At 43.6% G+C, this 19888-nt stretch overlaps 1 protein-coding gene across 2 annotated transcripts in view; it reads right to left on the bottom strand.

The window, feature by feature from the left end:
* SEMA4F (ssemaphorin 4F) overlaps positions 1-19888 on the bottom strand; it is a 28980-nt gene that overhangs the window by 6630 nt on the left and 2462 nt on the right. Inside the window, exons 3-11 of one of the 2 annotated variants that reach the window (XM_033175236.1) lie at positions 19011-19070; positions 18683-18781; positions 13806-13899; positions 2129-2248; positions 1877-2028; positions 1039-1217; positions 680-827; positions 331-553; positions 81-190 (exon numbers count right to left, since the gene is read on the bottom strand). In XM_033175236.1, coding sequence (XP_033031127.1) covers positions 81-190; positions 331-553; positions 680-827; positions 1039-1217; positions 1877-2028; positions 2129-2248; positions 13806-13899; positions 18683-18781; positions 19011-19070 — 1185 coding nt within the window. The remainder of the gene's footprint in view (positions 1-80; positions 191-330; positions 554-679; positions 828-1038; positions 1218-1876; positions 2029-2128; positions 2249-13805; positions 13900-18682; positions 18782-19010; positions 19071-19888) is intronic. The other variant, XM_033175238.1, reaches the window with a different exon arrangement.

Below are 19888 nucleotides of genomic sequence, written 5' to 3'. Positions count from 1 at the left end.
GATCTCCCAGACCTCAGGGTCACAAACTGGCTCTGGACTCAGATGTCTCCCCAATAGATTCTCCAAAATCTACAACTCACGTGGTACAATTTCATGTTCTCAACTGGCTGTGGCTCTGGGAATAAGGCCAGATCTTCAAGAACGCTGAGCTGAGCTCCGATCTGCACTGCTCGATGGAGGTGTCCATCCTCTAGGGGACAGGAAAGGAACAATAATAATGACATAATTGCCCCTGTGCCTGGGACTCAGACATATATGTATTACAGTACTCTCTCTGTGACGAGAATGTGTATGCACTAGGTAGGCAACCTGCTTGACCACTAAATATACCTGTCCCCAGGTAGAGCACATCATACTCTTTCCCTGAGAGGCTGGTCACCCTGTGGGCCACGACTCTGAGATAGGCTGTATCTGTAGTGACCAGCAGGGGGTGGCCATCAGCTGGAAACACCGGCCTGTCCATGAGTGGGTGGTCCCGGATGAAGGTGAGTACGCGGTCAGGCAGGGAGAGAGATGAGCCAAAGTGCCGGAGCTTCATGTTGTTGGTGATGCACTAGAGGAAATACAGGGCTGGTGACAAAGTTTCCCAGGAACAGGACATGCCAGTGATGCTTGGTGGGGCTCTTGCCTTAATAGCAGCTCTCTACTTCAGGCCTAGAATGAAGATCTGCCCCCTCACCTCTCCAGGTCTGGGCTGGGGCACATCATTGTCCATGACAGGCAGTCCTCTGTTGCAGTCATGTTTTAGTTCTCTGAAGGGACCGTTCAGCACTGTCCGAATGTCTTGTGGTCGGAAGGCACAGACAGCAGAAATGGCAGCCCCCTCCCTGGAATTCACAGGTTGGAGCTGGATATCTGGAGGGGTCTGGGGGACAGCAACTTATCCCTTGTCAAATGAGATAACCCCTGAGAAACACACAGCGAGCCATGCAGCCAAAGGCGGGAGAGCCTGCCCCCTCTGGAAGAGACAACACTGACATTGTGCCAACCCCACATATCTCCCACCCTGTAACTCTCCTCCACACCAAGACCCCTCACCACTGGGAAGAAAAGATGCCATAAAAGATGGGAGTCCCTGCCCCAAGCTCAGGTCGAAGCACAGCAACATCCTGCAGGACACTGGAGGCCCGGCCATGCTCAGGCCCTGGACAGAGCAGGTCAGCTTTCAAAAACGTCGTCCATCTCTGCTGGAGGGTCTTCCGGCCCCCGAGGTCCCCCTGGGGTGACGAACACATGGGAGATTCTCTTTAGATGACCATCATTGGGCAAGGAGCATGGAAACCAATTTAAGTTTCCTTCTGACTTCAGGGCAGACATAGACAGATGTGGAAACAGATGTATACAAATGCAAGGACAGGGAGCCACACAGAGTAGCTGCAGGGATAATGAGATACGGGGGTGAAGGGGTCACAATAACAATGACAGTGACTAAGTTAACTGTGCACTTATAAAGTACTACATTATGTGTTTTACGTAAGTTACCTCATTTAATACTCAAACAGCCCTCACAGACAGGCATCATTATTATCCTCTTTTTATAGACAAGTTTCAAAGACACTAAAGAACCTGGACAGAGTTGCAAAGGCAGTTAAGTGGTGGGTGGAGCAGGGACTTGAACCCTGGTCTGTTACCAGTTCCTCCCTTTAACCTCTACACTAGTCCACCTCCTGTAGACAGTGTGTCAGAAGGGTAATTGTGGGTGTCAAAGAGGCCAAAGCCTCTCTCTCACATTCCTCAAGCTCCCAGAAGAGAAGTCAAGGCAGAGAAAATAGGAGACACAGGAGAGATTTAAAGACAGAGACCCAAAGAGGAAAGATAAGACAGGGGAACAGACAGACCAGGAGACGACAAACAGACAGCTGGAATGGGGTCTCACCGCACACACACGGGCCACCCGTGGGACTTTAATGCGCTCGTATGAGTCAAATGCTCGGGAAGTCTCCGTAAAGAAGAAGTAGATTTCGTCGTCTCCATCTTCATCCCCCCATTCGGCTGGGCTCAAGGCCACGGCTGCGACAAAGGCTGGGGCTGGGAATACCAGTGGCCTCAGATCCTCACAGACACAACCTGGGACTTCCCAGACTCCACCCCATTGGTCCCCCCAGAGGACCCCTCTCCCTCTCCCCACCATTCAGCCAGGACGGCAAAGTGTCTGTCCGAATCCAGTCCTCGGCACGACCCACTGCTCGGGTGATAATCGGCTCCGTCCCCAGGTAGTTTTTCACAGTGGCAGCATAAAGGACCCCCCCTGCAGGGCGACAGGGAGGAGATGGGATATCAGTGACCCACTGAGGGAAGCAACAGAGGTCACAGGCAGAATAGGTCATAAAGCAGGGCAGCAACTCTCAGGGACTAAGCACCCATGAGTGCCAGACACTGCTGAGCACATCAAAGGCATTATCGCAATTAAGGAAATTAGACATAAACTGCTCCAGGGCACTCAGGGAAACCAGCATTAAGAAAATACTGTGCGGAAATGTCCATGTGTATGAGAATAAAGGCGTGCCTCATAAAAATCAAGCTTGTTTCTCTTGGGCTTTTTTGTTGCTGTTTCAGTAACCCTGTAATGTGCTAACTGTACTGTGACTCTCCAAAAGGGGCATCTGCTTCGTAACAGGTCCCCATCTTATTTAAGTTGTCCCACTCTGGTAAATGTCTCAGGGAAAGAATGTTCTTTCTGAACATTAGTGGGCATACACTGCTTTAGAACAAGTCACAATTTTAGAGAATACTAGACTCACTTGGGGAAGTGATTTAAATGCAGATACCTGGGCCAGCAATTCTCATTCAGTAGAGCTGGGGTTGGCTCAAGAACCTGCATTTCGAAGAAGCAATCAGAGTAATCGGATGCAGGTGATTCAGGACCTCACTTTGAGAGATACTGGCTTAGGAGATGAGTGGAGATTTCACAGGCAGCCAGGAAAGGCAACAAGGAATCAGGTCCTCCCTCCTAGTATAGTGGAGGGGCAAAGGTGCTTCCTCCAGGGATAGTAGGGATTGAGCAAGAGACAAATCACGGACACTCTGGGAAGGAAGGGGGGTTCAGCTCTGTGGGTTGAATGGGAGAGAACTGTAGCCACTCTGAGTACCACCACCAAGGGGTCTGACACGAGTAGGAGGAAAATGAATCAGAGAGTAGTACCAAGTCATGAACACCCTGGGGGTGTGCTGAGTATCAGAGGCACTCTGGAGAGAACAAGGTGGTATGCCTTCACCAGCTACTACGTACAAGGAACTGTGCCAGATGCTAAGTAAATCCCTGGACCCAAGAACCCCCATGTGAGTCAGGAAGACAAGTGTGTAATCAGATTCCGGGAGGCACAGACTAACACACATGGGGGACCCAGCTATATCTACCTGAGGGAACAGCATCTCAGAGGCAACATGTGAGCTGGGTATGGGAATAAGAAATTTGCCAGATGGAAGGAGGACTTCAGGGAGGAAGACAAGCAAGCAGCGAAGAGGGGAGCCATGCTCAGCCATGTAGGGGCAGAGGGGCTGCTAGGCAGGGCCAGTGAGCAGAGAAGAAGCTGGAGGTGTGGGGATGGGCACTCTGTGGTTAGTCTGCTCTGCCATGCCAGCAGATATGCACTTTACCCTGCAGGTAAGCGTAAAACTGCAGAGACTTTTTTAGGAGGAAAGTGATATAAACAGTTTTGTTTTTAAAAAAGATAATGCTACTTAAAAGGCTATTCATACAGTCCAGGCAAGAGTGAAAGGCCCAAAGTAAGGCAGAGGCAGAGGAAATAAAGGGGCTGGATTTGGAAGGTATTTCTGAGGTAGAATCCATTAACAGGATTTGAAATTCATCAACTGAATATGAGATGAGACAGAATGGAGTAAACCAATGTTTCTCAAGGTTTCTAGCTTATAAGACTGATGATAGTTGGTGGTGACATTATTAACCAAGACAGCAAATGATAGAACAAGGCCCATAAAAGAGGCAGCTGGAGAGGAAATGAGTCCACTCGTTGCACATCCTAAGGCTGAAGTGCCTTCAGGATATTGGTCAGAGATCCTGGAAAGCAATTAAGGGAAGGGACTGGGAAACAGGGCCAAAGACAGCAACCTGGGAGTCATCACACTTCATGCTTAAGTCATGACATGAAAGTCATAGCCAGGGAAAACGGTAAAGCCAGATGAGAGCCCTGGGGAACACTCCCATTTAAGGGGAGAGCTACCAAAGGCAACTGAGAAGGTCAAGTCAGAGAGGCTAGAGAAGCAAGACAGGCTGATGTGCTGGAAGCGGGTGCATGAAAGCTCAGCCAGAACCACAGGGCTCATGCACACCAGGGGAAGCAGTAGAGAGTGGGGGGCCACTTGGAGGGAGGCATGATCATCCTGGGGTCACAGATGCTCCAGAGAAGCAGCATGTCTCAGGCACCAGAAAGGTAACCAGCACTGAAGAAACACTCTACGCAGAGAACAAGAGGGCCAGAGCCCTACAAGGGCAGTAGTGCAGGGTTGAAAGCCTTCTTTTGGGGTGGGGAAATGAGACTATTCCATTATTTGCAATTTTAAAAAGAATCCAAGTGTTTGGGAGCCAGGAAGACTTGGATTTGAACCCTGACTACTTAGTAGTACTATGATCTTGGGCAAAGCAACTTTCGAAGCCTCAGGTTCCTCAAATGCAGAATAGAGATGCCATCTTCCACTCAGAATAGCGCTAAGGGTTAAATAAGATAAATAAAGAGCCCTAGCTAAGGCCTGGCACATGGTTGACATTCATTCATGTTAGCTCCTTATGAAACTTCAAAGGGCCATATGCTCGATCTGCCACCAGAAGAGGGGGAAGCTATACAAAGATACTCCATTCCCTTCTAGAAAATTTCAGGAAAGAAAACCGAGTATTGGTCAAAGGTCCTGGCAGAAAATGGAACAGCAAATGAGCCAACCCTCTGTACTTCCAAGGGGGAAAAAGTTGACACAGAGGCCAGAGTTTGAAAATGTTCCCTAAGAGCATAACACATGAAATGCTCTAAAATCAAAACCCTGGTAGAAGCCTTGTCATGGATACCCTAAGAATAGGAGATGTGGTAAAGCAGATGCTGGGATCATGACTTGGTATGTAGGGTTGGAGAAAAACAATCATAAATATTCTGGAAACAGTAAAGGACCACAGATAACTATCCAAAGACTCAACAGTAGATGGAGGTCACAAAACTTCCTAAGTGACCAATGGGGGAATCAGCAACACTGGAGCCCAGAAATACTGAGAAGTGCGCAGTCACTCAGAGTGGAACAGCCAAGGATCAGCAGGAGGGATCAGACACTTTGGGAGGAAGTAGCAGGGCTCCAGGTGCCCTAAGAGTACAAGGGGGCTTGCAGCACATCTTACAGACACACACACACACACACACACACCCCTACACAGCAGAAGGAATAGCAACCATTACAATATTGAGCATAGGAGTCCACAAGATCACCACATGCCCTGGACTCTTCAGGACACTCTCAATTCCAAACATTGTGATTGTGATACATTGTTTATATAATAACACTGACCATACAACTGTTTGGCAAATTATTGCTGAATGGATCAAGGCCACATCTGCCATTGGCGAAAGATGATGTGCAAAAGCAAGTAATTCCCACAATGATGAGTTTGCTCAACAAGCAGGTTAGAAAACAGCACCAGGAATAATTCAACCCTATTTTTATTTTTTTAAAAAAATGTATGTATGCCTGCAAGCATGGGAAAGATTATTCATTGAATAATCCTTGTTTCTTGTAGTTAGCATCTTTTACTTTTATAGTGCAAAAAAATTAAGATATTTTCATTTTGAAAATACAAAAAAAAAAAAAAGACATTGAAAGCCACAAAAGACGAAGAAACACACTAAAAGAAAAATCATAATTGTGTGTAAAAATAGATCCCAACTTGCCAGATGGAAAGCCTGTAAACATGTGTCATGGCAGTGAATATTTCTCTACAGCCTGGGGGTTTAAAATTTCCATTCTGGCATCAAAATGCTTCCTTTTAAAGGAGATTTATAATAGGAATTATCAGTTCATTAGTGTATGTTTGTTACTGTTTGGTTTGTTGTTGTTGTTGTTGTTTGAGACGGAGTCTAGCTCCGTTGCCCAGACTGGAGTGCAGTGGCGCTATCTTGCTCACTGCAACCTCCGCCTCCCAGGTTCAAGCAATTCTCCTGTCTCAGCATCCCAAGTAGCTGGGATTACAGGCACCCGCCACCATGCCCAGCTAATTTTTGTATTTTTAATACAGACACGGTTTCACTGTGTAGACCAGGCTGGTCTCGAACTCCTGACCTCGTGATCTGCCCACCTCGGCCTCCCAAAGTACTGCAATTACAGGTGTGAGCCACCACGCCCAGCCTACTTTTTGTTTTTAAGACAGGGTCTCACTCTGTCGTCCAGGCTGGAGTGAAGTGGCGTGATCAGCCTCAGCCTCCTGGACTCAAGCAATTCTCCCACCTCAGCCTCCCAAGTAGCTGGGACCACAGGCATGCGTCACTATGCCTGGCTAATTTTTTTTTAAAGACGGAGTCTTTTTTAAAGACAGGGCCTTTAAAGACCCTGTCTTTAAAAATTAAATTTAATTTTAAATTAATTTTAAATCAATTAAATTTAATTTAATTTTTAAAGACAGGGTCTCAGTATGTTGCCCCAGCTGGTCTTGAACTCCTGGGCTAAAGCAATCTTCCCACCTTGGCCTCCCAAATTCCTGGGATTACAGGTGTGAGCTACCACATCTAGCCTTGTACATTAGTTTTAAAACGCTGATTTTGATTTTTTTTTTTTTTTTTTGGGCCGGGCGCGGTGGCTTATGCCTGTAATCCCAGCACTTTGGGAGGCCGAGGTGGGTGGATAACCTGAGGTCAGGGGTTAGAGACCAGCCTGGCCAACATGGCAAAACCCTGTCTCTGCTAAAAATACAAAAAATTAGCTGGGTGTGGCAATGTGTGCCTGTAATCCCAGCAACTCGGGAGGCTGAGACAGAAGAATCACTTGAACGCAGGAGGCGGAGGTCGCAGTGAGCCAAGATCACGCCACTGTACTCCAGCCTGGGCGAGAGAGCAAGACTCTGTTTTAAAAACAAAAAACAAAAAACAAAAAATGGATTTTTTACATGCCCTGGCGTCCTTTCTTCTTCCACTCCCTTTTCTTCTCATGGTCAGACATTTTCAGGATAGACAGCTCCTACTCAAAAAGTCTTTTCCTTATTTAAGGATTGAGCCAGCTGGATACTTTAAAAAAAAATTTTTTAAGCCTATTATTGGGCACAATTAGATGATTAGAGACGCAGTGTTGACTCTACCTTTCCCTCTGTCGGGCATGTAGGATTTCTGTAACCGTCTTGTTTTCATGTGTGAATGCTAGTCTCAGAGATTTAAGAGGTAGACTTGGCCTCAAAATGCTGGCAGCATGCAGTGCATCTGGAACATTTGCAGAGCTCCTTGGCAGATGCATTCATCACAAGATGCAATGACACCAAAACCATACGATAAAAACACAGGATGGGTTCCCAAAGAGAAAGAGCAAAGTCTTCTGCTCTTCTTGATAGAAACCCTATCCATTATATGATGTGATAGGGAGGCCGAAAGATGACTGACTGCTGTCCCTAGCTTGGGTACCTGAGTGAGTATGGCACTATACACTCGGAGGAGGGAAGACTGATGGAGAGGCAGGTTTGGGGGAGGTGAGTAAAGATGATGAACTCACTTTGGGGCATGATGATTTTGAGATTCCTGTGGGACATTCAACTGAAGAAGTCTGGAAGGCAGTAGGATGTGTGGTCTGTACCTCCAGGTAATGTCCAGGAGGCAGATGCAGATTTGGGAGCCAACAGAATGCAATGGAAACAGAAGTTATGGGGCTCACTGAGATCACAACTACATAGAGTGAGAAGAGAAGAGGCTCTTAGGTAGAAGCCCAAGGAACTCCAACATTTAAGAATGAGCAGACGACAAAAGCCCTATCAAGAAGACTGAGAAGGAATCACCGAAGTTCTTATGCTAACGGGAATGTCAAAATGTTCATATTTTTCCAAATTAGAACAGTGCAAATAAAGACAAGGAGATCATTTTCTTAATTGTATCTAAGTACAGTACAGATAAACTTCATATTTGAAAATAAGATATCTGAGGCTTTCCCAAAAGAAACAGAAATACCAATAAACACATGAAAAATTGTTCAACCTCACTAACAGAAATGCCAATCAAAATATATAAATATCATACTGGACTTTGTAGGAGGTCACTATTTGTTTGTACATATTACTTGGGACTGGCAAGAGTGCAATGGGACAGGTCCTTTAGCCACTGCTGGTAGGACTAACTGGAGAGCAATTAATTTGTCCAAATCCATCAGGCACCATCAAAATATTTACACTTTTACACCTAGCAATTCCACTTTTTGGGTTGACTCATATGCAATTAAGTAGATTAATGCAAAGAATTATGTAACAGGATTCCTGCTACAGCATTATTTATAAAAACAATAATTTTAAAATTTGAATGTATAATTACATAGAAATAATTAAATAATGCTATATCCATCTACGTATGCAGTACAATTTATGTAATTGTATGCAATTGCTAAAAATCATGTTTTGAAGAAACAATTTCTATGATGAGAAAATGCTCAGTATACAATAGTAAATGAAATATACATAATTCCAAGTTATAATAAATACGCAGACACATAGACACAGTAGAAGAAAACACTCAAAATACTCCAAAATAATAATAGTGGTTACTTGGTAATGATAGAATTACAAATAACATTTTTACTTTTTTCTTTATATATTTCTACATTTTCTCAATTTTCTACAATGCACAGTGTAATTTTTATAAGTTTAAGTAAATACTCCTATTATATTCTAATCATATTTTCATTATTAAAAGCTCTTTTCATTTCAAAATACTGCTATTATCTTTAAGGACATTTTTTTAGAACCTAATTGGGAATTTTGGTTCTAATTCTTATATAATGTTACCACTATTTCTATACTGCTATTTTCAAAACAGAGGTAAAGTAAGACATAATGAATCATTCTAGAAAGCCCCAAGTAGATGCTAGCCCTTAGGTCAGACCAGGAAAAACTTTTAAATGGTAACCCTGTAAAGTAATAACTGCAGAAGAAAATGTATAATATTAGTATTGACTATGATTTGGGTCTGAGATAGCTAGAGACAGAGTTTCCACATTAACTGAAGCCATTAGGAAGTGAGTTCTGGCTGGGCGCGGTGGCTCAAGTCTGTAATCCCAGCACTTTGGGAGGCCGAGGCGGGCGGATCACAAGGTCAGGAGATCAAGACCATCCTGGCTAACACGGTGAAACCCCGTCTGTACTAAAAAAATACAAAAAACTAGCCGCGCGACGTGGCAGGCGCCTGTAGTCCCAGCTACTCGGGAGGCTGAGGCAGGAGAATGGCCTAAACCCGGGAGGTGGAGCTTGCAGTGAGCCAAGATCGCGCCACTGCACTCCAGCCTGGGCGACAGAGCTAGACTCCGTCTCAAAAAAAAAAAAAGGAAGTGAGTTCTGATCACCTCCATCAATTATCAACTGAAAGGCAACACTGAATTTTATTAAAAAAAAAAAAGACTTAAAAACTTTTTGAAAATGTTCCTCCCACTTCGTCTCACAATGATCTTCTTTATGAAATTTGTATTCTTATGCTCGCTTCAGCAGCATATATACTAAAACTGGAAATTTATATATATATATATATATATATTTTTTTTTTTTTTTTTTTTTTTTTTTTTTGAGGAGTCTCGCTCTGTCGCCCAAGCTGGAGTGTAGTGGCCGGATCTCAGCTCACTGCAAGCTCCGCCTCCCGGGTTCACGCCATTCTCCTGCCTCAGCCTCCCGAGTAGCTGGGACTACAGGCGCCCGCCACCTCGCCCGGTTTTTTTTTGTACTTTTTAGTAGAGACGGGGTTTCACTGTGTTAGCCAGATGGTCTCGATCTCCTGACCTTGTGATCCGCCTGCCTCGGCCTCCCAAAGTGCTGGGATTACAGGCTTGAGCCACCGCGCCCGGCCAGAAATTTATATTCTTAAACCACAGTCTAATACGAATTCACTTGCTGACTGAGAAAAGAGAAATTACTCACAGAGGGCTGCACATGCTTAAAGATTACAGCTTGAGGCCAGGTGTGGTGGCTCCCGCCTGTAATCCCAGCACTTTAGGAGGACGAGGCGGGCGGATCATGAGGTCGGGAGTTTGAGACCAACCTGACCAACGTGGTGAAACCCCATCTCTGCTAAAAATACAAAACTTAGCTGGGCATGGTGGCGGGGGCCTGTAATCTCAGCTATTCAGGAGGCTGAGGCAGGACAATCACTTGAACCTGGGAGACAGAGGCTGCAGTGAGCCGAGATGGCGCCACTGCACTCCAGCCTGGGTGACAGAGCGAGACTCCGTCTCAAAAAAAAAATTACTGCTTGAAACAAAAGTATGATAAACGATTTTCTTAGATTGCTGCAAGTAAGTCATTTTGTTGATAAACAATTTTATAGACTCAAGAGACATCACAACCATGAAAACTCAGAAATTTTTCTTAATGACTCAGAGTTTTGCCAAAGATGTTGATAAAAAACCTATAAAAATAAACTATCAACTAAACTGTTTTATTCAAACATGTATGAGTATAAGGAAGGTCTCATCAATTTCAACAGTAGATAATCATAATCATGACAACTCAAAATATTGTATTTAGTCAATATATACTTTATGCTCATTTTCAAAAACTTTTATTTTTCAGAAAAAGGTAAGTCATTAACTATACAACTAAAGAGTGATGTAGGCCGGGCACGGTGGCTCAAGCCTGTAATCCCAGCACTTTGGGAGGCCGAGACGGGCGGATCACGAGGTCAGGAGATCAAGACCATCCTGGCTAACACGGTGAAACCCCGTCTCTACTAAAAAAAAAAAATACAAAAAACTAGCCGGGCAAGGTGGCGGGCGCCTGTAGTCCCAGCTACTCGCGAGGCTGAGGCAGGAGAATGGCGTAAACCCAGGAGGTGGAGCTTGCAGTGAGCTGAGATCCGGCCACTGCACTCCAGCCTGGGCGACACAGCGAGACTCCGTCTCAAAAAAAAAAAAAAAAAAAAAAAGAGTGATGTAATTTGTACAGCTTTTAAGACTTTCCCTAAAAAATAAAGTTATGCATAGGAAAAAATTTTCATCATTAGATCTTGTGTCCCAACTTTTGTTTTATATAAAATATTTCCCAAAAATATAGGCAAAAATTTATTTTATGATACAGTTGGCAAAAAAAAAACCAAGGAAAGAAAAAAACAGTATAATGAATGATGCTGAGTCAACTGATTAGCTAGCTGGGAAAAATTAATTTAGATCCCCCTCTCATGCGATTCATCAAAATAACTCTAAATATTAATAGATCAAAGAGTTATATCTTTGGAAAAAAAATTTTAAGAAAAAATATTATCTGCTCTTTAAATGAAGGATTGAGCTTAAAAATTATATACAATCACAAAGGAAAAGATATGTAATTGAAAAGCTAATATCCTACCTCTTAACTGTTCCAAGAACATGAACAGAGGATTTACCAAAGAATAAATAAAAATAAGTACTAAAACGTGAAAAATGTTCAACTTCACTAATATTCAAAGAAATACAAATAAAAACAAGGTGCCATTTTTAGTCTCAAAATAGCAAAGATTTTTTTTTTTTTTTTTTTTTTTTTTGAGACGGAGTCTCGGCTCTGTCGCCCAGGCTGGAGTGCAGTGGCCGGATCTCAGCTCACTGCAAGCTCCGCCCCCCGGGTTCCCGCCATTCTCCTGCCTCAGCCTCCAGAGTAGCTGGGATTACAGGCGCCGCCACCTCGCCCGGCTAGTTTTTGTATTTTTAATAGAGACGGGGTTTCACCGTGTTAGCCAGGATGGTCTCGATCTCCTGACCTCGTGATCCGCCCGTCTCGGCCTCCCAAAGTGCTGGGATTACAGGCTTGAGCCACCGCGCCCGGCCCTAGCAAAGATTTTTTAAAATGAGAACAACACATTCTGGTGAAATGTATGTGGAAAAAAAAGCCGCTCTCATTCACTGCTGATTTAGGGTGTAAATTGGTATACTCTTTCTAGAAACTCAATTAGCAACAGATAATGAGCCATTAAGTGTTCACACCCTTTGAAACAGGAATCCATTTCTAGGAATCTTAAGAGGCCAACCTAAAATGAGAGCAAAAATGTATGCACAAAGATGTTCATTATAGCAATATGGGTAACAGCAAAATCTTTGAACTAATTAAATTTATATAAATAATATGGAATTGTTTAATTTGTGGTATGTTAGCAGAATGAGTAACATGTCATTAAACATTATCTTTATAATGAATTTTTAAATTACATAGAAATGCCTATGATATAAAGTTACATGAAGAATTCAAAATTACATCCATGTAGCATGACATTTAAAAGTTTTATAATGTGCACATGCTCATAAAATTTCTATTAACCTGCTTGTTTTACACCATCACAAGAAAATGGCTTTTCGCTGAATTTGGAGGGTGTATGTTGGGTGGTCTGACCTAAAATTCAGGCTATGTGGCACAAAAACAATTTGCTGTGTGGCTGCTAACAAATTAGTCATTCTCCAGAAGAGGTTTAGGTTTGTGATAGAAGCATTTCACACTTGAGCAATCATAGACAGCTTGTTCAAAAAAAGTACTAGCAGGAATTTATTTAATAGTCATTACTGACTCCCCTCAGCAACAAAAGACTGGCCAGCAAATGTATGTGCATGAATGTACACGGCTGTGCACACACATTAATATCCATCTAGGATATGATATGGTTTGGATGTTTTGTCTCCTCCAAAACTCATGTTGACATGTGACCTCCAGTGTTGGAGGTGGACCTTGTGTGAGGTGTTTGGGTCATGCAAGCAGATGTTTCATGAATGGCTTGGTGCTGTCCTAGCAGTAATGAGTGAGTTCTCACTCTGAGTTCACAAAAGATCTGGCTGTTTAAAAAAGCACCTTCTCCCTCTCTCTCTTGCCCCCTCTCTCACTATGTGACACACTGGCTCCCCTTCACCCTCTGCCATGATTGTATGCTTCTTAAGGCCCTCGCCAGAGGCAGATACTAGCACTATGCTTCATGTCCAGCATCCAGAACCATAAGCCAAATAAACTTCTTTTCTTTATAAATTACCCGGTCTCAGGTATTTCTTTATAGCAACACAAATGAACTAATACAGGATATTAGGAAATATCCTAAAATATTAGCAATAATTTTCTAAATAGAGATATTTTAGAATTGCACTAATATGGTACCACTAGACACATAGGGCTATTTACATAAAATTAAGTACAATTTAAAATTCCTTCCTTCAGTCACGCTAGTCACATTTCAAGGGCTCTATAGCCACAATAGCTAGTGGCTACTGTATTGGACAGTGCAGATCTAGAACATTTCCATCGTTACATAAAGTTCTTTTGGACAGTGCTGTTCTAAAAGTTTTTTCATGTTCTTCTTTATACTTTTTCCAAATTTATTACAATATGCATTGTAGTATATTCCACTTATTAACAGGGAAAAAAAACACTATGAGAAAAGAAAATAAGGTTAAGAGAGGAAACATTACACTAGAGGTGCAGAGGACACATTCTGTAGAGAGAATCCTGGGGATATCATACTAGGTGGGGAAAAGCAGGTGGTCACACAGGCACTCAGGGAAGAACAGGAAAGGCTAAAAAGAGACATGGGAATAATAGACATTCCAAGGTAAGAAAGAACACAGAAATTCTAACAGCAGGGGTGGGGAAGGAGGCAATTAGAGCAAGAAGTTACAGGTTCTTGTCTCTCCCCACTCACCAGCCATTACAGCTGCTGACCGCTGAGCTGGCTCAAAAGGACATTTCCCTCGGCCACTCTCAAGTCTTTCAACCTGCTGGAAACTGGACACGTCCTATAGACCAGAAGGGGGCAATCGGTTTAGGGGTCACAGGGCAGGTTCATGGTGAGAATTACAAAGATGGTCAGATGAAGGAAAAGGTCAATTCCCATTCCTCTCCCCTTCCACTCCCCACCCCCAACTACCATCCCCATATATCCAGCCAGCTATTCCTGATGCCCCCATCTACTCCTGCATTTCTCATATCTGCTATCCTTTGTTCATCAGTTTATTCCTCTTCCCTCAATTCCTCCAGTAGCCAACACCCACATGCCCTGATGAAGAAATTCCTAGGACAGCCCAAGAAGCACTTAAGAGGCTGAAGGTAGGTCTTTCCTCTGAAACACTACTGAACTGTAGGGTTTGTAACTGGTTGGAGAATATGCTACCTGACAAGAAGGATCAGGAAGAAAGCAGGCCTCCTGAGGACTGGAAACCTTAGACAGGACAAAGAAAAGTACAGGCCGATAAAGGACTATCTGAAACACAGAGGCCTAGAGAACAAGGGCCATCCTCCTCCTATTCCCCACCCCAAGTATGAAAGAGCTGCATCATACAACCAAGGGCAGAGGATGGGGGAACCTGCAAAGTCGGTAAAGAATGACCTGAAGCTCAGGTCAGAATGTGAGAGTTTGGTAGATAAGTACCTTCCTCGCCCAGGGACTCCAGAGGGACTGACCTGGGCAAGGAACAAGAGGTGTAAGAACTTCATCAGGGCCAGCCAGAAGTTACCTTAGTCTAGTATTTGGCACTAAGAGAGGCTTCAAGATAACATCTGAAAACAAGGATGATCTCAACCTAGGACTGAGAGGGAAGTTAACAGTGGCTGGTTGGGAGTCAAAGTTATGGCATGGAAATGCCAGGTATTGTATCTTTAGTTCATAAACTGGGGTGGGCATATGGTGTTATTGGAGCCTAATTACTTCCATGGTAGCTGTTGCAGAAATATCAATATATATCCCCTGAACATAAATGTACTATTAGCCCACTCCAATTGCTCGTCTCTTCCTCTAGATGGCAAACGAGGTTCTATTTTACTGAGAGTCTTGAAGAAGGCCTGTTAAAACTTTGGAAGTCCCCAAAAAGGGAATGCTGGGTCAGAAGAGTCTGCTGGAACGGAGGGCTCCACAGAGGCACAGCACTCCAGCTGTGTGACAGTGGGAGCATCCTCACCTGAGGAGAAAGATGGATTTGGTGAGAGATTAACAAAATGGCTAGGCACTCTAGAGATGTGGTATGTACCTGCTGCTGCTTCCCTTCTTACCTCTCACCTAAACCATGGCAGTAAACTCCTTTCTCCACATCATCTGGCCACCCCCACCAACCAAGTTATTCTAATAGCCACCCAAGATTAATCTTCTGAAGTATTGGTCACTGACTTAATAATAAGTTTTTGTGCAAGAGAATGAGAAAATAGCCCAGCATTGCCTGGAGTACACCCTCATTAGCCAAACCTACTTATTTTCAACTACTTCTCAAAATGACCTTTGTTCTATCCAAACCAGATCACCTGTTATTCCTGGAAAATAAATTATGTTTTCTATGCCTAAAACTACTGTCTTACATTTCTCCAAGGACAAAAGGGATGAACTTTTTCTCAGTTCTCATTCTCTTTAACCTTTATGTGCCATTGGATACTTTTGATTCACGCCCTTCCTTGAAATATTCTATTCCTTGACTCTCCTGAAACTCTACCCTTCTGGAATCCCTCCTATCTGTTATTTCTCTATTTCCTTCTTCTTCTTTCTAGCTCCTAATGTGTATCCTAAGAATCTATCCATAGTCGCTTTCACATATGCTTCAAAGATCTCATTCATTCTTTCCAGCCAGATATTCTGTGCAAATCATTCCCCAAACTCTCCAAATCTGGTATCTTCCAAACTCTAGCCCATATTTTTATTTGACTGCTGGACTTCCTCACAGAGATTTCCTAGCTGCCCCTTAAAACTCAACATGTCGAAACTAATTCTCTTTTAGTTTTCCCCAATGGCATCATCATGTCATCCAGGTTTCCAACCTTTGAGGAAGTGAGCCTCCTATTAACTAGATAGGTTATGACTATTGCATGGTCTAAATGACACTTAACTCGGGTCTGAAAGAGACATGACCACTCCACTACATTCTCTATCTGAATGTTGAGATTCTTCATTGTATTGTCGTTGTGTCAGTCAGCAGCATAGTCTCTCAAAACCAGCTGTGGTAAAGCAAAGTCCCTGAAGCTGAAGGCCGGAGCTGGACAGGAAGGCTCTCTCTGAGCTATGGGTTGGAACTGGTCCTTTGGTCTTGGCCAAGAGGAGTTCAAGGCATAGAAAGGACCTTTCCCAGGTGGCTAAGAAAAAAAGGAAAGAAAAGAAAGATGGTTCCTAGTACATGAAACACATCAAATGCCACAAGAAATTGAAGACAGATAAGGTCTTCTGGGCTGCAGGTTAGACTAAGGGACAGGATAGTGGAACAGAGCCAGAGACAAACACAGGTTTAAATTTTGATTCTGCCTCTGCTAGCTATACAATCTTAGACACAATACTTAATTTCTCTGAACTTCAGTTTCCTTACTTGTAAAATGGAAATAATACCTAAATATCATGATGTGGTGATAAGAATTAAATTTAATCCTTAATGTTAAGTACCTAATACCAAGTCTTCATCAAAGCAGACACTCAATTGAATGGTTCTTGTTGTTGTTGTTTGCTGTTGTTGTTGTTAGAAGTCTAACATTTTTCTCTGTTAACTGCTGGAGGTCCCTCAACAAAACAAACTACGATATTTTCCTCCAATGTTCAATGAGCTATCACTGAAGGACAGCATTCCACACTGTGGGAGCCCTTAGATCCAATGCTTGTACTTCCTTTTTGTAAGAACCTTCATTTCTCCACAATCAACTTTGAGCAAGTTGCTGAGTCCGCAACAAAGCTCTCAGATAATTGTTTATATAGTCTCAAAGTCATCAGTCATCCTGAGAGGTTCAGCCGTGAGGATAAAGGAAGAACTTGGTCAAGCAGACTGGGGCTGCTGGGTAGCAGGATAAGACAGGTTAAGGCAGAAGAGAACTTTCAAAACGTCTACAGAGCAGACAGGATGTATATCAAAGGGTTACCAGAGCTGACCTTTTGGGGCTAGTCTCTATATTCTCCTTCAGACAAGCCTTGACCAAAGGATGGGCCCTCATTTTATAAGCCTGCTAGACAGGAGGATTCAGGGAAAGAGCTGAATTTGTGGGACTTCAGGACATAGACCCCTGGCTTCACTCTTCATTGCTGATGTTCCTCAAGAAGAGATAGGCATCCAAGTCACACCAATCCTGATAGGTATGTCCAGAAAGAACATTTTCTGTCTAGATACCTTATATAACAACCACTAGAGTCCCACCTCAGAGAAACAAGGAAGAATTAAAGGCCCTAGGAGACTAACTTGGAACAATCACACTGTGTATAAGCCATGGCTCTGGCATTCATACCCATGGGATCCCCGAGCCTGGCAGAATGGAAAAGGACAAATATGGCAATGGCAGTACCACTGCTACCTTATAAACTTAAGGAAAACTGTAGGGAAATCAGACCTCAATGTTACCTGAGGGAATACAGAGATTTTCAACACCACCCTGAACTGGGAACCTTTCTAGAATGAGGGAGCTATCCAGATGCTGGTAGGGAGCCTGTATCACTTGCATTATGAAAAGGACTCAACATAAGTCCATCCCACCCCAAGGCAGCCCAGGGGGACTAACTGGAGCAGTCATGCATATGATTATGATTAGCATCCTAAGTCAGAGATATGAGGGTGGTATGCAACAAAGAGGGGTTTAGAGATACACACTGACTCGATCTAGGTGGCAAGGATTACTGAGGACTGCAGAAGAGTCAAGACAAGATCTACAGTTAAGGATTAGGTCAAAAAAGGGAGCTGTTATACTCCCTCCTATGGCTCTACAGAGCAGAAAGGGAAGCTACTGGATATAAAGGATATGTGAGGCTTCTGACTCACCCCAGGGGCTTGTCACAAATGTGAGTTGCCAAAAGACCAGTGCTGACTACTGTATAACTGATGGGAAAAGCTGAGAGTTCAGAAACAGTCATCAGTCCCAGAGATTATGACTAGCCTAGATGTGATTAGGGATACACATGTCCCAAGCCTGCCTGTGTTTGAGGGTGATGATTTCCAGACCTTCAGCAGCAATTAACAAGATCTATAAGAAAACGTGATTGACAGAGTGCCCGCCCTGAAGGCAAGATCCAGAATATGGGGCCAGCAGATATTACATTAGTGGAAGTGACATCAGAAGCCATGAGAGGAGAGTCACAGCCCATACATAATGAGGTTGGCAGTGGAAGTAAGAGAAGGTGGTAAGATGCTATGAAAGGAAGTCACATGCTATGAAAGGAAGAAACAGGCAATGGGCTGCACTAGTTAAGAAACGAACCCAGGCCGCCTGGACAAAGCATGCACAGGGCAAGGGAAACATGAGTTTCTGGTTTCTGAAGTCTCTCGCTGGATTTGTTGTTTCCCCAGCCCAACCAGCATCCCTAACTTCTTTAACTATCCCACTACATCTCTCTTTACACTTTGTATATCTTACCCTCTCCAGACAACCTCCCTTTCCCTCCCTCAGTGGTTTATACATACCATCATCCCATGAGGATAACCCCTACACCCAATGCTTATCATGCACAATGGTTGCCTTGACCATGCCCCCATCATGGTAGCTCATAGAAAACCCTTCCCATCCTCCCACCACCACCCCAAGTAACTCACACTGGTGCAGGCACCCTCTCCCTCTCCTCCCACCCCTGTCACTCACAATAACCCCGCACTTCGGATCAAAAGCGAAGGTGCCACAAGTGAGGAGGTGAGAGGCATTGGCAATGGCGAGAATCTGGACAAAATTGTGACATTCGTCCTGGGGGTCAGAGATGGTTAGAAAGAATCAGAAGCAGCAGGTACAAGGACGGGCAAGGTAATGTCAGAACAGTCAGATGCAGCTTTGGGATTGGAGATGATGGGTGATGGCATGGTGTTAAGAGTCTCTGCCTGGGCCCATTGGGATGGAAGCATTACAGGGGACTGAGAGTCAGGGCTGGGCCAAGGTCTCAACTGACACTCAAGACAAGACTCAGATTTACACCTACCTCTTTCTTGCCTTTCTTCCTACAGTTCTGTCTGTGAGCCTCAGGAACCATCCAGTCAATCTGAGAAAGGAGGAGTGATCATTTCACCCAGATTCCCCTGACATCAAACTCCCACAATGTTAGAGGAGATTAAATCTCCATCAGTTTGGGAACTTCAAAAGTCCCTCTAGAGCACTGTTTTTCAAATGGAGGTCCCCACCCATTAATGAGTAATAAAATCAATTCTGAAATCATGACCAACATCATTTTTAATGAAATAGAATATATCAAAATATAAGAGAGTAGGTATTGTTTCAAGAAAGGTTTCTTTCAGTACATAATTGTGTACTGGGCCACAATACACAGTACACACCGAGTATCCCTTATCTGAAATGCTTGTGATCAGAAGTGTTTTACATTTCACATTTTTTCAGATTCGGGGATACTCGCAGAATACATACTGGTTGAGCATCCCTAATTTGAAAATCCAAAATCCGAAATGCTCCAATGAGCATTTCCTTTGAGTGCCATGTTGGCACACAAAAAGTTTCAGATTTTGGAGTATTTTGAATTTCGGATTTTTAGATTAGGGATGCTCAAACTGTATAGTTCTTAATAATGGTCAAAAAAATTGAAAGCTGTTTCCCTATTGTAATTTTAATGATCCCTCTGCCCATTGTCACCTGAAACCTGGTCACTGTGGTCTCCTCCCCATCATCATGAACCTCCTTCACATCTTCCCCAGTCACCCTGATCTCCCATACACTTAGCTAAGAAAACAAAGTGGATGATGTCTCCCAACTCACCCCCGCCTACCACCCCTGCTGTTACATCTTTAGTTATTATGAAATCCCCCCCCACACACACACTCATAAAATCATAGATTTAATCACATGCTA

The sequence above is a fragment of the Trachypithecus francoisi genome, unplaced genomic scaffold (assembly GCF_009764315.1).
Source record: "Trachypithecus francoisi isolate TF-2019V2 unplaced genomic scaffold, Tfra_2.0 Lachesis_group17, whole genome shotgun sequence".
Lineage (NCBI taxonomy): Eukaryota > Metazoa > Chordata > Mammalia > Primates > Cercopithecidae > Trachypithecus > Trachypithecus francoisi.
The sequence above is the reverse complement of the archived record's forward strand: the minus strand, read 5'-3'. Positions and strand labels throughout refer to the sequence as shown.